The 20924-nt window shown below is 37.1% G+C and overlaps 1 protein-coding gene across 3 annotated transcripts in view; it reads left to right on the forward strand.

The window, feature by feature from the left end:
* The window catches only part of adamts3 (ADAM metallopeptidase with thrombospondin type 1 motif, 3), a 100537-nt gene extending 83898 nt beyond the window's left edge, over positions 1 to 16639 (forward strand). For all 3 annotated transcript variants that reach the window (XM_026343581.1, XM_026343582.1, XM_026343583.1), the window contains 5 exons: positions 1901 to 2057; positions 2722 to 2854; positions 9562 to 9769; positions 10898 to 11015; positions 12008 to 16639. In XM_026343581.1, coding sequence (XP_026199366.1) covers positions 1901 to 2057; positions 2722 to 2854; positions 9562 to 9769; positions 10898 to 11015; positions 12008 to 12492 — 1101 coding nt within the window. In that variant the 3' untranslated portion in view covers positions 12493 to 16639. The remainder of the gene's footprint in view (positions 1 to 1900; positions 2058 to 2721; positions 2855 to 9561; positions 9770 to 10897; positions 11016 to 12007) is intronic.
* The last annotated feature ends 4285 nt before the right edge of the window (positions 16640 to 20924 follow it).

The raw sequence follows: 20924 nt of genomic DNA on the forward strand, positions 1-20924 counted from the left end.
TCCCACGGTGACTCCTCCTGTAACAGAAACATATTTCTGAATGACATACAGCCCTTAAACAGATCGATGAAGCGAGGAGTATGATGTATTCAGTGTGTGAAAGTGATTCTGCTGTCTGTCAGCCAGCCATCCTAACTGGAATGAAGTAAACTGAATTAGTGAGTGAAATGGATCCATCCCCCTGAAGACCCAGATTTTCAGATTGACAGATGTTAAATCAGTTCTACCACCTTTCCAGGATGAGTAACTATCCACTTTAAAATATTCCATCAGGCCGCGTAAGAGAGGACATAAACAATAAAATCTTAGCCAGCAGGAGAAACGGGGGTAAAAATAAAATTAGATTCAGATAGTAGAATTACCCAGTGGCTTTTTAAAAAGCACCATCTGCCAGCATGTTGTAGAATACGTGTTTATCTGTTCTTTCATCAAATAATCATTTGGAGCTGACATTTAATGTTTTGTCTTACAGTTACACCAAAGATGTAATTAAATGATACTGCTGTTCTCGACACAAACAGCCTTAATGAGATTATTGTTTTCCCCACAGCTCTATTTCTCACGTCATATCAATATCAACATTGTTTTGTCATCAACGTGCACGTTGACGTCTAGTATGTTGTGATAGAAGAGTAATTACTTGGACGGGCGTTTCGTTTCAGCGCACTGAAGCGAGCTGCAGGTGTGACACCGTTAAATTTACAGTCTTCACATGAGCAGCACTTCTGTGTGTAAAGCCGTCAGCAGGGGAAAAATGTATCTTGCTCTTTCCAAGCACAGCGAGTTTTGTGCTTGTTTGGTGACTCAGATAATTACTCATAGTCAATTTGGCAGCAGGTGAGAAACGGAAACAAATGATTATGGTACAAAGCAGATTTGTTTCAAAACATAATTTTCCAAAAGTTAAATAAAATGTTTAATTTACAGTTTGCGCATAAATCAGTACAAATGTCAAATGTAATGTTCCATTATACAATAATCTATTAACTGGTTAAATTCTTCATTTCTTTTATGGATTTATAAAAATAAGGTATAATCCCGCCCCAAAGGTTTTGTGAGATGGATTGTGCAGGACGTAACTTTGGTTTTAGCCCCTGGTTTTGCCTGTAAACACAATATTTATTGTTAAAAAGGGGTAAATCAACATGGCCATACCACAATATGCAAACCTCTCCCATAAGCAAAGACATCCAGAAAGCCAGGTTTGGTACAAAAGATGTTTTGTTCAGTGTTCTTCAATAAATCTAGGTGCAAATCCAGAAAGATAGTTACAAAACTTATGTTTTTAGTGCTAAATTTCAGCTTACTTCAAGGCTACAGCTCATAGGTTATACTATTAATTCTTTATTTGTCTTAAATAATGAATTCAAAAGTATGTTATGCACTATTAATATAATAATTAGTTGCTAGTCTTCCAGTGAATGTGAATAATTCCTGATAAATCCACTTTTTTTGTTGTTTTTTTAGCCTCCACTGACAGTTACATAATCTAAGTAATCTGTATCTGTGCTAATCCCTCAAACCAAATACTCACACTAACTACAGGTTTCCACGTTCTCTGTTTCCACACTACTGCTGGGTATTTTATTCTGCCAGCTGCTTTCATGTTGAATTGAATTCACTAATCTCTTCAACAAACCTGTGAAATATCTGATCCAGAGAAAAAGCTCAAACAGCAGCATCATAGATTCAGTCTTATCTTGTGTTTGGAGTTTCCATTTGTCCTGAGAGTATTGTACTTCTGGTTTCAACTATTTATCACTGTGTACTGATGTTTTGGTTTCCACAGAACATTGAGTCATTATTTTCTCCTGGATGTTGAAATTAAACCCATTTAATGGCACAAATTAGTGTTTTAATATTAATTTGGATAAAAGATTATTTTTCCTGTGGTTTGCAGATTATACCTAAGGATAATGAAACGCGCTCTACTTTAATGTACAAGTACATCATCCATGAAGATTCTGTGCCCGTCAACAACAACAATGTCATCCAGGAGGACACGTACGAGTGGGCCCTGAAGAGCTGGTCTCCATGTTCCAAGCCTTGTGCAGGAGGTAACGGATAAATTACCAAATGATCAAATTTCAAAAGACTAGAGACAAATTATTACTTTATACCTTTGCTTGTGTTCCCAGCTCCTCCCCAATGCTGTTAACATAACTTTTCATGTTAATTCTCCCAAATGTGCTTTATTAAAGAGCTGCACCAGCATTTCTTTCTGATTTTTATTACGCTCACATGCTATTATTGACATAATGCTAATGTAATAAGTACCAGGAGGTGCAGGCAGGACTTGCTGCACAATGAGATTGCCACTTTTATTAAACTTCATCGGTTAATATCCCACTTTGAAGCTTGGGTGTTATGGCAAATGGGAAGTAAAGGGACTTCATCCATCGAATGTATCCTTACAGTCAGAGACTCAATTGGATTTTTGGAGGAGTTATGTGTGGGGTGGGCTGGTTTTCACTGAGCAGAAAGGCATCTCTATTGTAATATAGACACTGTAATCTGTGGGTGGACAAAGTAAATGTCATTCTCCCCCTTTAGTACATTGAGAAACAGTTTTCTACAGTAGTACTTTCATTTAACAAAGCTTTACTGCACACAAATAATGTAAAATGTACAAATTGGAATAAGCTGTTTTTTGGCTCTTAACACTATTTCATAATTTTTAAGTTGCAACATAATAAAAAAAAGCCTTCACTTCTTTATCAGGCTTTCAGTACACCAAGTACGGCTGTCGAAAGAAGGGAGACACCAAGATGGTCCATCGAGGCTACTGTGACGCCGGCAAGAAGCCGAAACCCATCCGCAGAATGTGTAACCTTCAGGACTGCACGCAGCCTCAGTGAGTACAGGACACGTCCTTCACAGGAAAACATAATGGACTCATTTTGTATTTGTTGATTAGATTCAAACTGGGAGGCAACTGCACCAAGTTAAGATAACTCACCTTTTCAGTATATGTCGCTTACATTACATATTTAAAAATAATTTAAATTAAATCTCTTATTTTCAAACTATTCAGACCCTAAGCACAGTATTGCATAAAAGTAGTAATGAATCAGTAGTTCCAGGCCAGAGTTGCACTATGTTGATTATGTAATTGGCAAACTCTGCTGCGACTAGACGGTTGTTTTCTGCTGTACACACCACCACCAGATGCAGCAGCAGTGGCAGTGATTTGTTTTTCTGTCTAGTTTAAAGCTGGCCTTTTGGCTGAGCCACTTAAGGGCAGTCAGGGACTTGTTCTAAAGCTACTCCAGCATTATTAAAACAAGAAACTGAAAAATGTATGTAAATATATTGTCTGCTGATGAATGTGAAATTGTGTTTACCCTGAAGAGCCGCTAACCATCAAAGCGCTTCATTTGTTTGGATTTTAATGGAGACGTTCAGGGTCCCATGATAGTTTAAATGCTGCTTCAGAGGTTTTTCAAGCCTGACAAGAATTGATTCTGGGGAGACTCGCTGCTTGTTGTCTTCAGCTAGACTGTTAAAACATAAAATATAATACGTCAGCAAATATGTATGTGACAGGATTGAGATACTGTACTCGTGTTAATAATGTAGCTTGTTATCATTATGTACAAGAAAGAACATTTAAATTTCCCCTCAGGATGTGCACACTTTTAGATTTTTGAAGAGGTCTAATCAAGCTAATCAGAGGAATCAAGTCCTAATCAGGTGCGAAACGTGAAGTCATTAAAGACACAACGTCCTCTTATGATGATTATAATTTAAAGATTAAAAAATTAAGTTGCACAATGAAAATGGGGCAGATGAGAAGCTCTTGATGTGATTTAACTGAGTCATTAATTCAGTGTGGCTCACTTTTATGTCTTACACTTACTTTTAACATCAAGAACTAAAAAGCACATTCACACCTTCACTGAAGGTTGGCTATTCTCTGAATGTTTGGTTTATTACTTCATGTAGGTCCAAGATTGGCTCAAACCTTTCAAACCAGATCAAGCCAACCTGGCAAGTAGCCCTAAATATGACCTGCCAGGAGCCCGGGCGGGTCTGCGTTTTATCAATACGTCCTTTCAGTGTGACTTGTTAAAAGAGAAGTGAGTTGTGTCCCGAGAGATCCATCACAGCAGTCAGTTTTGGAAGATGATACTTTCATAGACATGATAATATGACGGGAAAAACAACCTCTGTGAAAACACAACTCAGCGGCCCGGAGCTGCTGCACTTGCAACACTGCATTTGTAAAGGCTGTGACAGTAAAAGCAAATTATGAGGAGATCAACATGTCGGCTGAGGCAGGAGAAATGAAATGTTGGCTGCATATAAACACATTAGCAAAGCTGCATTCAGCTTCTCTAGGTTATCAGCCAACTTCAATACTCAGAGATAAACGCAACACTGAAAACCTCACACAGTAGCCTAATGTTTACCCACCAGCTGTTCTGTTCAGCTTTAAACCAAAGGAACATGTGAAGTGAGAGCTAAGCTGCTGAAATCTGAAGTTGCTGTCAAGTAAATAACAGTTTTTGATCAGTTTTGAGTATGTCATCATAAGAAAATCCAAAGATTTCCTATTAATAAAGTGAAAGAAGCCTCCCTGGTGAGACTCACAGACTCGTCTTTAGATGTTTTGTCTAGTTTTCTTTGACTGAGTTGCAGTGTGAGGACACAGACCTTTGAAAAGAGAGGCAAATTCCCTCAATAGCTGGCTTGACTTTTCATCATTGCCAGACTCCCTACCTTCTTTCATAGTCTCATAGAAACAGGATGAAGATTACGGTCAAACATTAGAAGACTCGGGCAGAGGAGATAAGAAATGTCAAGGAGGAAATTAGTGACAGTCTGTCTGAAAAAGATAAGTCTAGCACCGACACAAAATGTATTTTCACATTTAGATTGGGCTCAGGTTGAGTCAGGTTGTGGGTTCTAAAATATCTCCATATGTTGTGGGCATATATTTATATATATATGTTTTCCTTATTTTGCCTTGTGTAACAGATGAACAAAACTATCAAACCAATGCTTAAAAAACTGCAGGAAGGTAGAGGTTAAGCTCGTTACGCTCTGACATACTATAAATATATAACGTCTTTAGGTAAAAGGTTGAGATTTACAGTGTGAAAACACTGAAAACGTGTCAACCTCAAGTAAAAATATATTCTACTGTATAATCCTCTCTAAAAGCTAGGCGCAATGCTTCAAAGATGTCTTCACAACATGAAGGCTCACAATCCCTTTGACAGTTTTCTTTCCAGTCAGTAAAAAAAGCCCGCAGTGCTGGAAACAGACGGTTTAGTCTTAACAAGGCGCTCTTTATAACTTTATCTGCTTCTAAAAAAACTGCAGCCTCTAAATGTTTTATGTTGCCGTCTGTCAATTCATATTGTAATTCCAATACGTCCAGTTTCATAAAACCTGGCTCTTACAGCCATGGTTTACAGGACATAAACACAAACAGCCACACAACAGGGTGTAAACATATCCAACAAGCACTTAGGACGAGTATAAAGTGGGTTTTACCCTTCATTAAAGTATATATATTATTTAGTACCTACATTGCCTCACTTTAGAGCACAGTTTTCTTTCTAAAAATATGGATGTATGATCTGGTAGAACTAATGTGAATTATAAAAATACATCTTGTCTATCAACTGTGCATTCAGCTAATTTCTAACCAAAAACTATTCATGACCGAATCCTTTGGGATCAAAAAAGACAAAATGCACAATTCCATTGTGGCTTTTTTCCTCTCTGCTCTGAATTTTCTTCTTTATTGTCTGAACAGCCTGGGTATGATTGCAAGTCCAAAAATACTGTGAGAGATTTTAGGTCAAAATTACCCAGAGGTCTTAAAAAGTCTGTCAAGTCTGAAACAAGCACTCAGGAGCCATGTAATTAAATACTAAAAATCCATGTTGGTATCAGTGACATGGAGTCTTTGGTTACTGGTGCTTTTAAACATTGATCTAAAAACCTAGCCTCCAATTTGCAGGTGTAATGATTTATCATTATGTTAACTAAAATTATGAACTGTTTGTCAAAGCATTGGTTCCGGCAAATCCTTTTAAAACGCATCATGTGCTGCATGTTAAAAGCAGCAAACCACAGGTAGCTGCATGCACAGTGCTTCCACCAATTAGTCTGTTAAGGCACCTGAAAATGGGTTTGATTAGAGGTTTGGTGGAAAAAGATTAGCTGTTAGAGTGAGAAGTTTACAGAGTCAGCCCTCAGTCTCTCATTTTCCAGATTACAGGGTTAGATTGGGTTTTAGCTGTGAGTTTTGTGTCTCAGAGATTGTTTACTCTTGATGGCTGGAGTAGATAATGGACTTTGCTTTTACTGAAATTGGAAATTCATCATGGAGGTAGCTGCTTTCCAGTCTGTTTTAAGATCTCACATGTAATGTAATTGGAAATATCTTTTTGGTGCACGTCAACTGTGAAACGTCTGGTTACTCATCTTAAAGGTGCAGCAGCTGAAAGTGTATTTTGGGTTTGGCTGCTATAAAGTAATAAATGAAAATGAAAGTTCAAAACACACCTCGTAACTGCTCGAAATAGACGATCCATCTGTGCTAACTTAAGTTTTTTGTGCCAGATCTTAAAAGTCTATGTTTCACAAGAAAATTGTGATACTATCCTTCTGCCCTGGGCTGAACAGAAAGTGAAGATTAAAAATAGGGAGAACATATGAAATAAACAGCCACTGTTCACCATTCACAGCAGAATGGACAGCTGAGGTTGATGGGAATGCCATTGCCTGTGCAGGTATTTGTTTATAAAAAGTACAGGGCAAAATAAAATTAAGACCTTTGCTTTAGGGCAGCACAGGGGAGCAGTGGTTAGCGCTCATCACACAGCTGTAGTGCCAACCACTGCTTTCTAACCCGCTGGCAGGGTGCGCTTCTTCTGTTTGCACTTTCTCTCTGTGACTGCATGGGTTTTCTCCAGGTAATCCACAGACAAGCAGTTAGGGTTAATTGGTGACTAAATTGCCCGTAGGTGTGAATATGAGAGAGGATGATTATAAGTCTCATGTGCCATCTGTCCACGGTGTTACCCGCGTCTCGCCTACTGTCAGCTGGGATCAACACCGCCATCCATAAATGAACAACATGATTCACAGTTCACCATGTGTGGGACATAGAAGTCACTGTCAAAACAGCTCACTTTACCCAAGAAATATCAACTTCATGTTGGAGCCAGAGGAAATGTAGTGTCCCCAACTCATTAGGACTTATCCACTGGGTACCTTGAACACTTGGGAAGGCAAGCACTTACAGCGATCCACACAATGGTTGAGAGGTTTTCCTGAAGCCGTGCTGCTAGCATGTCAAAAAAATGCCAATTATGCAGATCAACTAGACTCTCTGAGGTGTCCAAATCAATCGATGGTCACTGAGTGTGTCTGCTTTACAGTAAATTCTTCTCCAGTCGATGCTAGAGCTCATCTCCCTCTGTGCATTAAGGTTTCTTTTGTGCGATATGATGGTACAGTTATTATTTTCTGTGTGTCAGAATTATTGACAGCACTTTGTAAAGTTCTCAGTTCGATGTCTATAAAAGGAAAAATGATACAGAAAGATGTTATCTACTGCCGCTGAACTGTCTCATCATTTCTATAGGGGAGAAAAACAGTGAAATACAATTGAGGCCAATGTGACAGCGCAACAGTGGTATCTGTGTGTGCAGTCAGATGTATCAGACAGTGTGAATAACAGTAATTATGAAACTGCCACCAGCAGTATTAGACATTAGGTGTGAGATGCAGGACGTATGCAGCAAGTGCATCATATTTCTGACTGGTAGATTAGACAAAGTGTATTTTTTTTAAACCTTTTAAACACTATAATGCTTCGCTAAACATCAACCCTGCTTCTTTAAAATGATCAGAGGACAGATATTTTATGAAAGTGTCCTTGGTGTCATCAATTTGAGCACTCTAGAGACCAAAGAGAGGCTTTTTTATTCTTTTGGTATTACAGTGGTTGATTAACTGAGCTCTTGTCACCATTGTTGGTTGTAAACTATGCTCAGGGCTCATTCACACTAAATGAAGCTTTAGTTTTATATCAGGAGTGCTTTTTATTTTCCTGTTATGTTGATGGATTTCTGCAGTTAAGAACAAGTGTATTCATCAAAAACTGTACTGTATCTAACCTTGCTGGAATTCATCAGGACTTGATTTTGTGATATATATATATATATATATATATATATTTTTTTTTTTTTTTTGATGATTGTTGAGTCCACCTTAACATTGGAATATCTTAATAGTTGTTGGATGGATTGTCATGGATTTCTAATAGCTTTTTATGATTCCCAAAAAAAATCATTCTGCAAAAGTACAGTGGCAAGAAAAAGTATGTGAACCTTTTAGTATTTCATGGTTTTCTGCATTAATTTGTCATAAAATGTGATCTTATATTAATCTTAGTCAAGATTATTAACAAATATAATAAGCCTAAATAAAAGAAAATTCGGATCTTTCGTGTCTTTATTGAAAACAACCATAAAAAGCGTATAATTCTACTGGTATAAAAAGTATGTGAATGCTTGCAATGATTATTTTGAGGGTGCAGACTAGAGACTGTCTCAATAAAGACATGAAAGATCAGAATTTTTCGTGTTATTATTTTAGGCACATTACATTTGTTCATACTCTTGACTTAGATGAAGATCAGATCATGTCAAATGTCAGATCTTGCCACTGCAGATATACAGTTTTGAAAAGTTAGTGATAAAACGTCTATTACAGTTAGTTGATAAACTCGAACAAACTGATAAGCAGCTCTACTCCTTCTTTCCCATGAATTAATTCATCCCTCTAATCAACAGTAATATAAAGTTATTTATCTTGTCACTTGATAATTGATTGATGAAGTGTTTAATGTTCATATTCGGGTAAACAATCCCTGCGGCTGTGACAGTCATGAAATTATTATTATTATTGAAAGTTAATTAATTTCTCTCTGTAACAAACATAAAAGAAGTCTGTTGCCTTTTTAAAATAAATTAATTCCACCACATTTTTTGATTCTTTTTACTTCTACCCTTTGACATTTCAACAAATATTGTATTTTTTATTCTATACTATAGATACTTTTAGAATTTTGACATTTGTGATTTGACTTAACAGATTATTGGTTATAATACATTTTTAATTGAGTTTACATAATGAATACAACCATATTAGGGATTAAACAAGCAGTATCCAACCCCTAGCCCAGGAGTTCCAACATAATTAATGGCTTGATGCTGAAAAAAGCGAGAATTATTCAACTATTCACACAAAGTAAAAATTAGAAAACCATGAAATAAATGAATACACATTTCTTTAACTGAATTTTGTTTATTGTTCTATCCATGCTTAATAATCTCGTAACCCTCTAGAATTATATTATGACCCATAAAATGGTGCCTGGGCTATTTTTACTTTACTCGTACTGTACTGATGTCGCATGTACTTATATACTTATGTACTTATGTCGTATTGCTACTGTAAACTTTTGAATACTTTTTCTATCACTGTTTTTCTTTTTGTGATTACATAATAATTAAATAGCATCATTTTGTTCAGGTGGATCTCTGAGGAATGGGAGCATTGTACCAAAACCTGCGGCAGCCTGGGCTTTCAGATCCGGACCGTTCGCTGCGTGCAGTTCCTTCATGATGCCACCAACCGCTCTGTCCACAGCAAATACTGCAGTGGAGAGAAGCCAGAGAGCCGGAGGCCCTGTAACCGAGTCCCATGTCCTGCCCAGTGGAGGACCGGAGCGTGGTCAGAGGTTCAGTATCTACAGTGAAAGATTTTAAAAGAGAGGTTTAAATTCTGTTCTTTGTTGATCTGTTGTCTGGATCAGTTTAGTTACTGATCTGTCTGATATTTAAGTAATGTCAGCGTACTCACTACAACCAAAACATTTTCCTTCAAATCTTCTCTCGATACAGGACTAACTTAAAGGAAGTTATAAAAGGGTGACCATCCCTTACATGAGAGCTGAAGTAAAATAACTACCAGTAATTTAGGACAATGCTTATTTCCTATTATATTATAGTCACTATATTAACACAGATGAATATATATAGATGTAGGTCTCTACAAACCTCACTTCATACAGAGTGAAAATAGTTGGGAAAGTAAATTATAACGCTTTTCTAAAGGCTGTGAGCATCATGAATGAAATGTAGTTCATCTGCAAACAAAGCCTGGATGAAAACCCTGCACTAGATAATTGGGTATATATACTACTACTATATACATACATACATGTGTAGATCTACTCCATGTGAGTCAGACCAATTAGCATTTTGCCAGTAAATGGTGTTACAGAAAAATAACATGTTTGAATATAATTAAAATAGGCTCTTGACACCTCACTTGACAAGAGCCTGACTCATCCAAGCTCTAATTTTCCTGAACCAGATTTGGATATTCTCCAAAAATCATCACCACCACATGTCAACTCTTATGTTTATCTTGACACTACCAGATGGAGATATGAAAAGAAGCATTCAAGATTCAAAAACTTTATTAATGCCAAAGGTAAATAAGTTTGCCTGTTACAGCCCCTCTGTGTTCAAGGAGAAATGAAAGAAACACAAGGAAAAGATCCAAACCAACACAAATACATAATAATATACAGTATATGCAAAATATATACCTATTATTAGTGGAAGAATAATAAAACAACTCACAGACTGGTCAGTTGTTTAAGCCACTGTAAGCAAAAGCAAAGTAAACTCCCTGATGCCTTGCTGGCAAATGAGTTGCTTTATTGAAGTCTTGATATTCCACCGAGTCATCGTGACATTTACTGTCTGTGTGACCTGCCTGCGCTCATTTCAGCCTTACCCTCCTAAAACTGTGTTCTTCTGCAGCTTATGAGTGAGACTGTGTTTGCACTCTTCCACAGTGCTCTGTTACCTGTGGAGAGGGGATGGAGAGGCGTCTGGTCACGTGCCGCATCGGAGATCAGTGTAACGGGGAAAAACCTGAGAATGTGAGACCATGCAGACCAGGACCCTGCCATGGTATGGACTTTGGTTATTGAGAAGTGACAGAATATTAATACACACAGCTGCAGTCAGACATAAGTAAAAAGCTAAATATAATCAGGTATTTTATTTATTCCAACATTGACAAATACAAAATGCACAATGTGTCACTGCTTTTTAACAACACCCCACATTAGGTTCACACTGTAAAAGTGAGCTGTGTAATTCATCATAGTAAACGTATTGTGGGCATTTGGTTGCACTTTAGATACTGTAGAACTGTAATGTAATCAAGCTCTCAAGTTTCTGAATAACAAACCTGCAGCTTATTGTTTCCTTAGCTGAGAAAAACATGTTAAATCCCACATACCTTATCTAACATGCCAAAATTGAATGAAGACTTTACATTGCTTGATCAGCACATCCTTCACAATAAGAGCCCCCTAGTTCTGGATCGTCCTTCCGTTGAATATGACGTGACACTGTGACTCTCACTGTTCTTTTACATCTTGCACTAACATGTTGTGGAAACACAGGATCCACTTACACACCTAGTTAGAGCCTGATTGTTCTGTTGGCTGTAATTATATCCCTTCTGGTTTTACCAAGGTCGTCTGTGTTGTTAACCTTTTAACCTGTGTTGATTGCCTTCGCATTGTTTTGTATGAACCGTCTGCTACAAACATGTCCCTATTTTACATAATTTGCAGTAATTTTATATTTTGTTCTTAGAGCAACGTATTTTCTTCTCACGTTGTTTTTTTATTGTTATTTTAATGGCTAATTTCACATTAGCTAGCATTTTGGTTAACACTGGCTCACTTACTGTGCGGCTGATTAATGGGCATTGTCTCCAGAAAATTTTTTTTTACATATTTCTTTTATTTTCAGAAATTCATTCTGATGAACTGCTTCATTCTGCTACAGTTTTTCATGACACGAACACATAGCTGTCCGTGGCTGATTAAACCCTGTGCCTTAGTGCTCTGTAGTTCATATGCTCACACTCTATGCTCTTTGACTTTCAGATGAGCCATGTAATGGAGACAAATCCATCTTCTGTCAAATGGAGGTCCTTGCACGATACTGCTCTATTCCAGGCTACAACAAACTGTGCTGCGACTCCTGCAGCAAGCGCAGCGGAGCTCTGTCTCTCTTCTCTGAGGCGGCTGAGATGGAGGAACATGTTCGCTTTGGATCAGCCTCCCAGCTGCTAGAGACATTAACGGCCTCTGTAGCGGCCAACATCACTCGCAGTGGTAAACAAGGCTCAGGCAAAGGATCCGCCACATCAGGCAATACTGCAAAACACATCACCACCCCTGCTCCGCTCAAGAAAACCACATCGAAGATCACTACAGCACCAAAGAGGGTTCCACGGCGAGTTGGTATCACTGACAGGAAGCTGCATGCTATAGCACCATCTCCTCTGGCAGAGCCTACCGAGAGTCAAAGGTCGAGCAGCTTGACAGATAGTTGGTGGCCTGCAGCGTACTCTGAAGTGGAGAGATGAAAATGCTGATGCTTTCCCCTCAAGTACTTTTAATGTACAGTAGATAATCCAGCTTCATCTTGAGTCTACTCATGCCAAAACACCACAGAGAGAAACCGAGAGAGAGAAAGAAAGTGCTGGTTCACTTTGTTAAGAATTTTCCTTTCCTTTTTTACCCCTGATACTGACTTTAAATGTCACTTTAACATCTTACAGTGAGCTCCCAGAGTAGGCGAGCTGAAACAGCCTTTTACTCTGCTTTCATGCTTTATATCTAGACAAAATTTCCAAGTAAAGGGGCACATGCTGTGAAGGGAATTTTCATTCAAGTCAAATGAACGCAGCTTTGGTAGTTCACAGTGAATAATTTCAGGGATACACAGTAACCAAAGGACGGTTTAATATTCAAAATCCAACTCGATTTCCTCCTGAATGAACATTACCAAGACACGGTTGTTTAATTCCAACCCAACTCTTGACTTTTTTACCCAACTTGTCACGAAGCTTTCGTTTCACAATCGGGGTGACAGGTGCAGGAAGGCGCCTGCATTTCCCTCCTTGATTGGTCTTTTTTTCTGGTCTTGTCATTTAATGAGTCAGGCTCCAGTGGGTCCTCCAGCAAACACAGAAAATATTAACAGGTGCAGTCATTACAGCTGATTCAATTTGGGCTAATTTATGCAGACCTGCACAAGTAGAACTCACACAGCACAGAAATAAATACAGCAGTGAGTACATTGAGCACGTAAAAAGAAACATAAACATAATATGTATAAGTGGTTAAACTCGTCATGTTGTCATTCATTCATTGCGTTTTAAAATCTTTGTAAAGCCTCCTTTCAGGGGCTCATGTCGTACCTCTCCATTGTGACCTTTGAGCTGGATGAGAGGTTTAGTCTCCTGTGATTTTGAAGCTGAAGATGATTTTCATTAAGATCTGCACCACATCATCTGATGCAGCTGAAAACCCCCCCTTTACTTGAATGTTAGAAATGCCATGTTCTTGCCAAAAATCTAAATATAAAGCTTCACTTTTAGAAAATTCAGCAGTCCGGGTACTTGCGAGTTAACTGCACATACAAAATGATGCACCAGTGAAAACTATTAAGAAAATTGATGTAGTTGTATAGATTTCTTTATGTCCAACAATGTCTATGAAGTGGTGCTCTTCAGTTTCTATGGAAATTGATATTTATAAAGGCTCCTGTAAATACTGTACATGAAATATCAGTATTATTTTTACAGGCTATAGATATTTTAAAAGCTAAAACAATTAGAATGCTTCCATGTGTTTAGAGTCTCACTGTAAATTGACATAAGGATTAATTATCCATCTGTAAATGCTGGTGCATTGGTCCAATACACTCATTTATTTTCTTGTTGATGGTCAAACAAGAAAATTGGTGCAAGATTCTTCCATAAGCTGCTATAAATGTGAAGCTAAAAGCCAAAGTCTGTTGCCTTAGCTCAGCAAAAGGACTTGAAGCGGGGATGTTAGCTAGCCTGGCTCTGGACAAAGATGAAAGTTCACGTTTTCACATTTAGTTTTTTAATATATATCAAAACCAGTGTTACATTTGGAAGGAATGAGGTTAGCTGTTTCCCCAGTGTTTCCAGGCTTCATGTTAAACTAACTATATTTAGCTTCATATTTATCCTACAGCTACAGGAGTAGAACCTGCAACAAGAAACTGAATCGGTGTCTTTTCCAAAATGTAAAACTATATCTTTTACACTTTTTTTGTCATTTCATCAAAGGTTTTTCTAAATGTAAAGTTTTTTTTGGTGCTGCCATCAACCTTTTAGACTCTTTGACTCTCCTTATGAACGTTTTTGCTCAGAAAGATTGAAGTTGTTAAATTAAAAAAGGGAACATACTGTGTTATTATACCGTATGTTATATACAGTAGGCTTTTGTTCAGCTGAAACAGACTCCAGGATTCATAATGCATCTAAATTATATGAAATATTTAATGCTCAATCTTCACACAATGGCAAATACAGTAGCTCACTGGGTCCCTTTTTAATGGAGGAGTTAGACTGGTTTCACACGGATAACACAATGCTGTTGGAGAAACAGATTTATGTACTTAAATGTTATTAGACACCAAAACGGAGCATAGTCATAAAGACAGTGCTTTGGTTCAGGGGCTGATTCAGAGGGTGGCCAGGGGTGCAACCGGCACCTGCCTGGTTAGAAGGTACTTATGATTATATAGCAAATACATGCAGAACCTCAGAATCTGCAGCTTAAATAAATAATTATCATTATTAATAGAAAGTGTATTTTTTCAGTCAGAGGATAATACATATACATATAATTATACTTTGTAAGGTCTTAAACCTTGCACTGTAAAGTGCCTTGAGATGACTTCTGTTGTGAATTGGCACTATACAAATAAAACCAAATTCAATTGAACTGAAATTTATAAAATCCCTGCAGATAAGCTAGAAATATTTATATATTTATAATATATTCCTAGTTCAAAATGGTAGTAATTTCATATTATTGTTAAATATACAGAATATATAGTTTTGTATTTGATTTTTATCACAACAATTTAATTATTATATTAAAAAATACAGATATTTTTATCTCCTAAAAATAGGATTTTAAATGTTTGTACCTTTTTCCTAATTTTTATGTTTCCTAGTCTGCCTTGATGTAAACAGCACAAACACAGAGCTCACAGTACATGTAAAGTACCTAACTGGCCAACAAACGTCTTCCTGGATAATGCCATGTTGCACTGCAGGAAAAAAGTTTAGACAGCAAAGTCTGTCTGAATATGACCTCGGTTTCCACCAATCTGTCTTTTTAGCTCTTTGATAATCCACTTTCTCGTCCATTCTACCTGTTTATTTCTGTTCTCTGCCATTTGGCATTGGACCGGTAGTGAACACTCAGCTTTTGGGATTTTATCTGGGAGATTTGACGAGAGCTGAACCAATGTACAAAAAGCCACATAGAGCTGCAGAGCTGGGTGCTAATTCTCAGAGGGTTCAGCACTGTGTGCGACCCTTTCACATTATACAGACTCATTTGGATCAATTTTCATATCAAACATCTCGCTTAATGGAACATAGGCTTGTAACATCCTTTCAAATTCAGCCTGAACAAAGTGCTGTTGTACATTTTGAGTTTGCAGGAACAAAGCGTCATTATAAACATAAGAAGCTGGACTTTTCAAAAGAGTTTTATTGAATGTGGAGCTTATTTTTCCCAAAGTACAGTACTTTCTAAATGGCTTTTGTTTATGGGGAAAGAAGGTTCTGGAAAGAGAACGCTATTTATTAAAAATAAAGGATTTCCTCACAACCACCATGCATCTGACTGCACTAGCAAAGACACAGTTTTGTGTTTTCAGCAAAGAAATAGCTTGCAACTATTCACACTCACTCTGTGTGCCAGTGTATAGTACATGTATATAGCATTGAGTGCATAAATATTTATTGAGAGTTAAAGGGTTCTGCTTTGTTTTTACTGTATGTGCAGTGCAAGCTCATCAGTAAGCTGCAGCAGTTACACCGTTAAAAACTGAGCACCTGTTTTTTCATTCACATTTTCCAACGTTAAATACAGTAGATTTCTATTAAATAAGAAAAACGTGATAGACTAGAAATGACATTGTTTTTTGCAAACAATTAGATGTAAATATACATGCTCAATTTTGAGATGTTTTACTTGTTGTCAGAAAGCTGTCTTTTCACAGCTGTTTTGTAGTAGTTGTTAACATAGCTGTTAATTCACAGCGACTTGTACTGACCCGACAAACGCGTTAACCAATAAGACATAAAATAGTGTAGTAAACCGGTAAAGTTGTTATTTATGCGGTTTGTAGTCGGTTTTGTCTAACCATTTTACATTTTCCTCCCCAGTTCTTTTCACATCTTTTATTTGCTGCATATAAAACACTGCTGCTAATGTTATGCAGAGCTTGTAATGATGTATAGAATAGTTGTAGATGTTACATTGACAATCCCTGAGCCTCAGACAGATATTACGGCATAGGATTCTCCATGTACTGTATCACTACCCGTGTGCTATCCATGCATTGACGTATTACGATTGTCATGACTGTCGGTCACTCTCAGCTATCTTTGCTTTTCTGTGTATTTGTGTAGATTGAAGTGTACACTACTGATGCTGTTTGTTGTAATGGGGAGCACATAGCAATAAAATATATAAATAACTACTCTGATGTCTTGTTTTCAGGATTTCTCCACCATCATTTCTGCATCTGTGAGGTTTAGTATTTAGTAGTAGTGGTGAAATACTATGGAAATAAGGTAATTACAAGGTAATAAGGCCATGATATCTCAGTAATAACAGTGTAACAGGATTATTAATAACAAATGTATGTGTTGTTACTAAAGTAATTACCAGGTAATAACCTGTTGCATGCAATGGACATAAGGGGCCATAAACCCAATGGGTTAACCAGACATGAAGGTTTACAGTAACTAACTGTACAATGTTATTTCTGTGTAATGATCTGTAGTGATCTAAACAACATGATGGCTCCCCAGTTGCAGTAGATACCATACTGTAGATCTTGGTGTTTAAGTTACTTTATTAGGTACACCTGGACAGTTGAGCACAGCACGAGAAACACCTTCTAACATACTACACTCTAGTACGACTCCATCGCCCAGTATGGCCTCAATAATACAATAGAATAATCAGCTTTGTTACAGTTAAAAAAAGGGGGGGTTGGGGATTAAAACCTTATATAACCGTATAAAAGTAGAATTCACAGCAAAGCTACGGTATTGGTGTGCACTAGATGATAGAGGTGTACCTCATGGTGGCCAGTAAGTTTATTTCCATTGCTTGTACCAGGCTTTACCTGGTTGTTACTAGTACTATTAAATATTAGTAAATACTGTTGTTTGCCTTATTCACTTTTATTGTGAACATTATATTTTCTATTACCTTGTTGTTACTAAAAGATAAGACTTAATTTACCTTAAAATTTTTGGAAACAGCTCTGTTTGGTTTCCCCATTTCTATAGCCATTAATTATACCAAGTTACTTCCTTGTTATTACTTTAGCTACTACCATACCATGACATTACTTTATTAATTTTTCTTATTAACCTAATAATTGTGTTACCTTGTTACTACGAATATATTACATTAAAGTGCTACCAAAAAATTCTCATGGTCAGGGTCCAGATCCAACTTTATCCCTGCCAGCGTTAACATTACATAGCCTGAAATTAGAACCTTGAATTAAAATGTACTGAATATTGATAATATTAATTCATGTTAATAATACAGCTCAGTCAGTGTTAAACGAAACGGTATTTAATCAACACTGAATTGCAATGTATTGAATTATCACAATTCATAACGTTAAATGTCAAAGTCATAAAGTTAAGTACTATTTTAAAACAACGTCAATGTTGTTCTCACACACTGAAATTAAAAATTGCAGCCAGGATCACCACTGGTAGAGGAAGCTTCTGTTTAATCTCATTTACTGTTTGAACCCTAAACGCCAGAGTCAGGGTGACTGATTGTTCAGAAAATGAATGAAAACAAGATCCTCTCATATATCACAACAGCGCTACAGGCTAACAGCAGCATTTCTGCTGTTGTAAAGCATGTTATTCTCCTTCCAGTGCTTTCTATGCTTTAATTTATTTAAACGTCTTAGACGTAGATGTGCAGCTGCATTTAAATGTGCACTGAAAATTTGATGGCGGTACTCTAAATAAAGTTATAGCACACTGGGCAATCTTAAATGTCAAAATTCATATTATGAATCATAATAATAAATAGTACACATATTGACTTGTATGTATTAGACTATTGTACATAATCACGATTGTTTCTTGCTTTAAATTATTACTTCAAAATTAGGCTCACATGCAGCAACAGTCACACTTCTATAATAATAATAATCAGCCAGTAATAAAGCACTTCCTAGTTCCAGTGAAGGAAATCGCAGTGCTTCAGAATACATGATATTTTAGTTTAGATGACAATGATAAACTGCAAGCATCAGCATTAGCACTACGTTAATTCAAGTTGAAGAACTAAGTTAATTGTCTAAAAAGTACTTCATTTTATTAATTCTATGTCATTCTTTCAAAGAATTCAGTAGCAATAAAAACATTTTTTGGGTGACAAACACCAGTGAAACAAGTGAGGTTCAAGGCGAGCTACTGTATTTGTATTTTCTTTATATCTGGCACAAACTTGGAAAACCTGTTACAATATGAGTCTGGTCACTGGTTAGTGTTAGTTACAGACACAATGTGGTAAATCTAGTTTATTTCTAAAACTGCTTATTACATTGTAACAGTGAATATTGTGCCAAAACAAATGATCATCATCATTCATTTTTTCTCATTAGGTTTATAAAAGCATAATTACAATTATTTCCTGCAGCAAATTAGTGGTATATTATTCGTGACATGTTTGATCCTTCTTTAACACAGTTTCAACTTGACTTTTGATGTTGCCAGTCATGATCAATCAGGACGGAGTTCCACATATTGATCCCCTGGGCTGAAAAATGTCTGTCTGAAGGAGGTCTTCTAAAAGGGCACTTTATAATTCCCTCAAGTGGCATTTCAAGCTGCTGAGGCAGAAACCCTGAGAGGTGTCATCATATCACTGAGCACATGAGGAGTCTGGTTACTGAGGCATGTTACGCTTGTGAGGCTGAATTAGGGCAAATCTCTGCAGCCAGTTTATAAAATCATGTGAAGACCAGTTGAGTAGCCTGCCCCTCTTTTAGCATGACTTATATCCATTGTCACGTCTGTTTCTAATTACTGTATATTGTACAAATGCCTTCTCATTAATCATCAAAATCACATCACAGAGATAATTCGGCTGTCAGCCTTAAAATAAGGTCTAGGCAAAACCTGTTTGTAAATATGAGACTGTATTTAATCATGATTTAAATGGTCATAAATCCAGTTTTAGATGTATAGGTGATAAATTAAAGGGGCAAAAAGTCTGTCCTCATTCTCACTCTGTTCACTGTTGCCAAGCATCTTTTTTCAAACCTGGGGAAACAGGAGCGACACTTCAAAAACATCTCCACAGAAAATAATAAAAATCAACATAAAGCAAAGTACTGCGGCTTGAGACTTCAGTGCATGTAAGTCCCTGAGCTCTCTTGAGAAATGGGATGAGACAGAGGCACCAGAAACACAGGAGCAGAGAGAATAGAGGAGGACACAGTGCTGGTGCCGTCACTGACTGTTCCTGCCAGAGTCACCGTGCTGCGTGACAAAGTCTGGAAACAATAGGCAAAGGGTGGGGGCAGATGATCTGTGGAGAACCTGACAACACCATGTCTCTTCTGGTTAAAGTCACATAAAAGTTAGTGTCTGAGCAAAATAAATGAAACAGGAGAACTGATTTTTTTAACATATCTCTTCTTCTCCTCTGACGTCTGACACTGAGCCGGTAGCCTCTGACGGGGGCTGATGCTCTGAGCTGACACACTTTGAACCACTTTGCACTTTGGTGGCTGGTTTGAGCCATGCAGACACATAATGTAAGCCTAATGTAGAAAAGCCACAAACCTGCACCGATGTTTGACCTTCTGACATTTCGACATAACAACACGTTGGCACCAGATCCTTTTTTTTTATTATCATTTTCTGTTCTCATTAGTTGTCAGATCACTGACTTGTCTGCAGCGTTAACCTTTGATAATGAAGGTCATATGCTCCATCTGCTCCAGTTTTACACTTAGTAGTTACAACTACAGATCAGATCAGTGGGGTTCATACAGTAATTGCCAATGAATGCAAACCCCCTTTCATGTGAGAAAATTTCAACATGCTTGTCAGGAACAACTCACCGACAAACAGAGGTATAATTTTAAATGCTAAATCTGTGCAATAGTGATAAGTAACTAAATTTACTCAGTGCTAACACAGATAAGGATAGCTTTGAGGTTTTTAAATATATATTACTCAGATAAGTATCATAATATTAATAATCATAATCATGAAATTGCTGTTTGACAGCTACACATGTATGATGGCTCTACTGCAGGGTTTGGGTGTTCTGCTCTACCAGCTGAGCCACGGGTGTACTTTTAGTATATGTATGAGGTTTTATCAACAGTAGAATATGCCTGTGTAAATTTATGTAAAGGGTTCATATACTTTTTCCACTAACACTATGAGGTTTTCATGGTTGTTCTCTATAAAAACATGATAGATCTGATTTTTTTGTGTTGTTATTTTAGGCACATTAGATTTGTTAATACTCTTGACTAAGATGAAGATTAGATCAAATTTTATGAGAAATTAATGCAGAAATTCTGAAAGGTTCACATACTATTCTTGCCACTATATGTGCTGTATGGAGGTGTATGTTAGTAATTATTTTCTCCCATTTCAACTGTAACTGAACCATACGACCTACTGTAGGTTTGATTTTTGTTCTTATGCTGTTTTTCTTCTTCTTTTAATTG

This window comes from Anabas testudineus, chromosome 9 (assembly GCF_900324465.2).
Source record: "Anabas testudineus chromosome 9, fAnaTes1.2, whole genome shotgun sequence".
Taxonomy (NCBI): domain Eukaryota; kingdom Metazoa; phylum Chordata; class Actinopteri; order Anabantiformes; family Anabantidae; genus Anabas; species Anabas testudineus.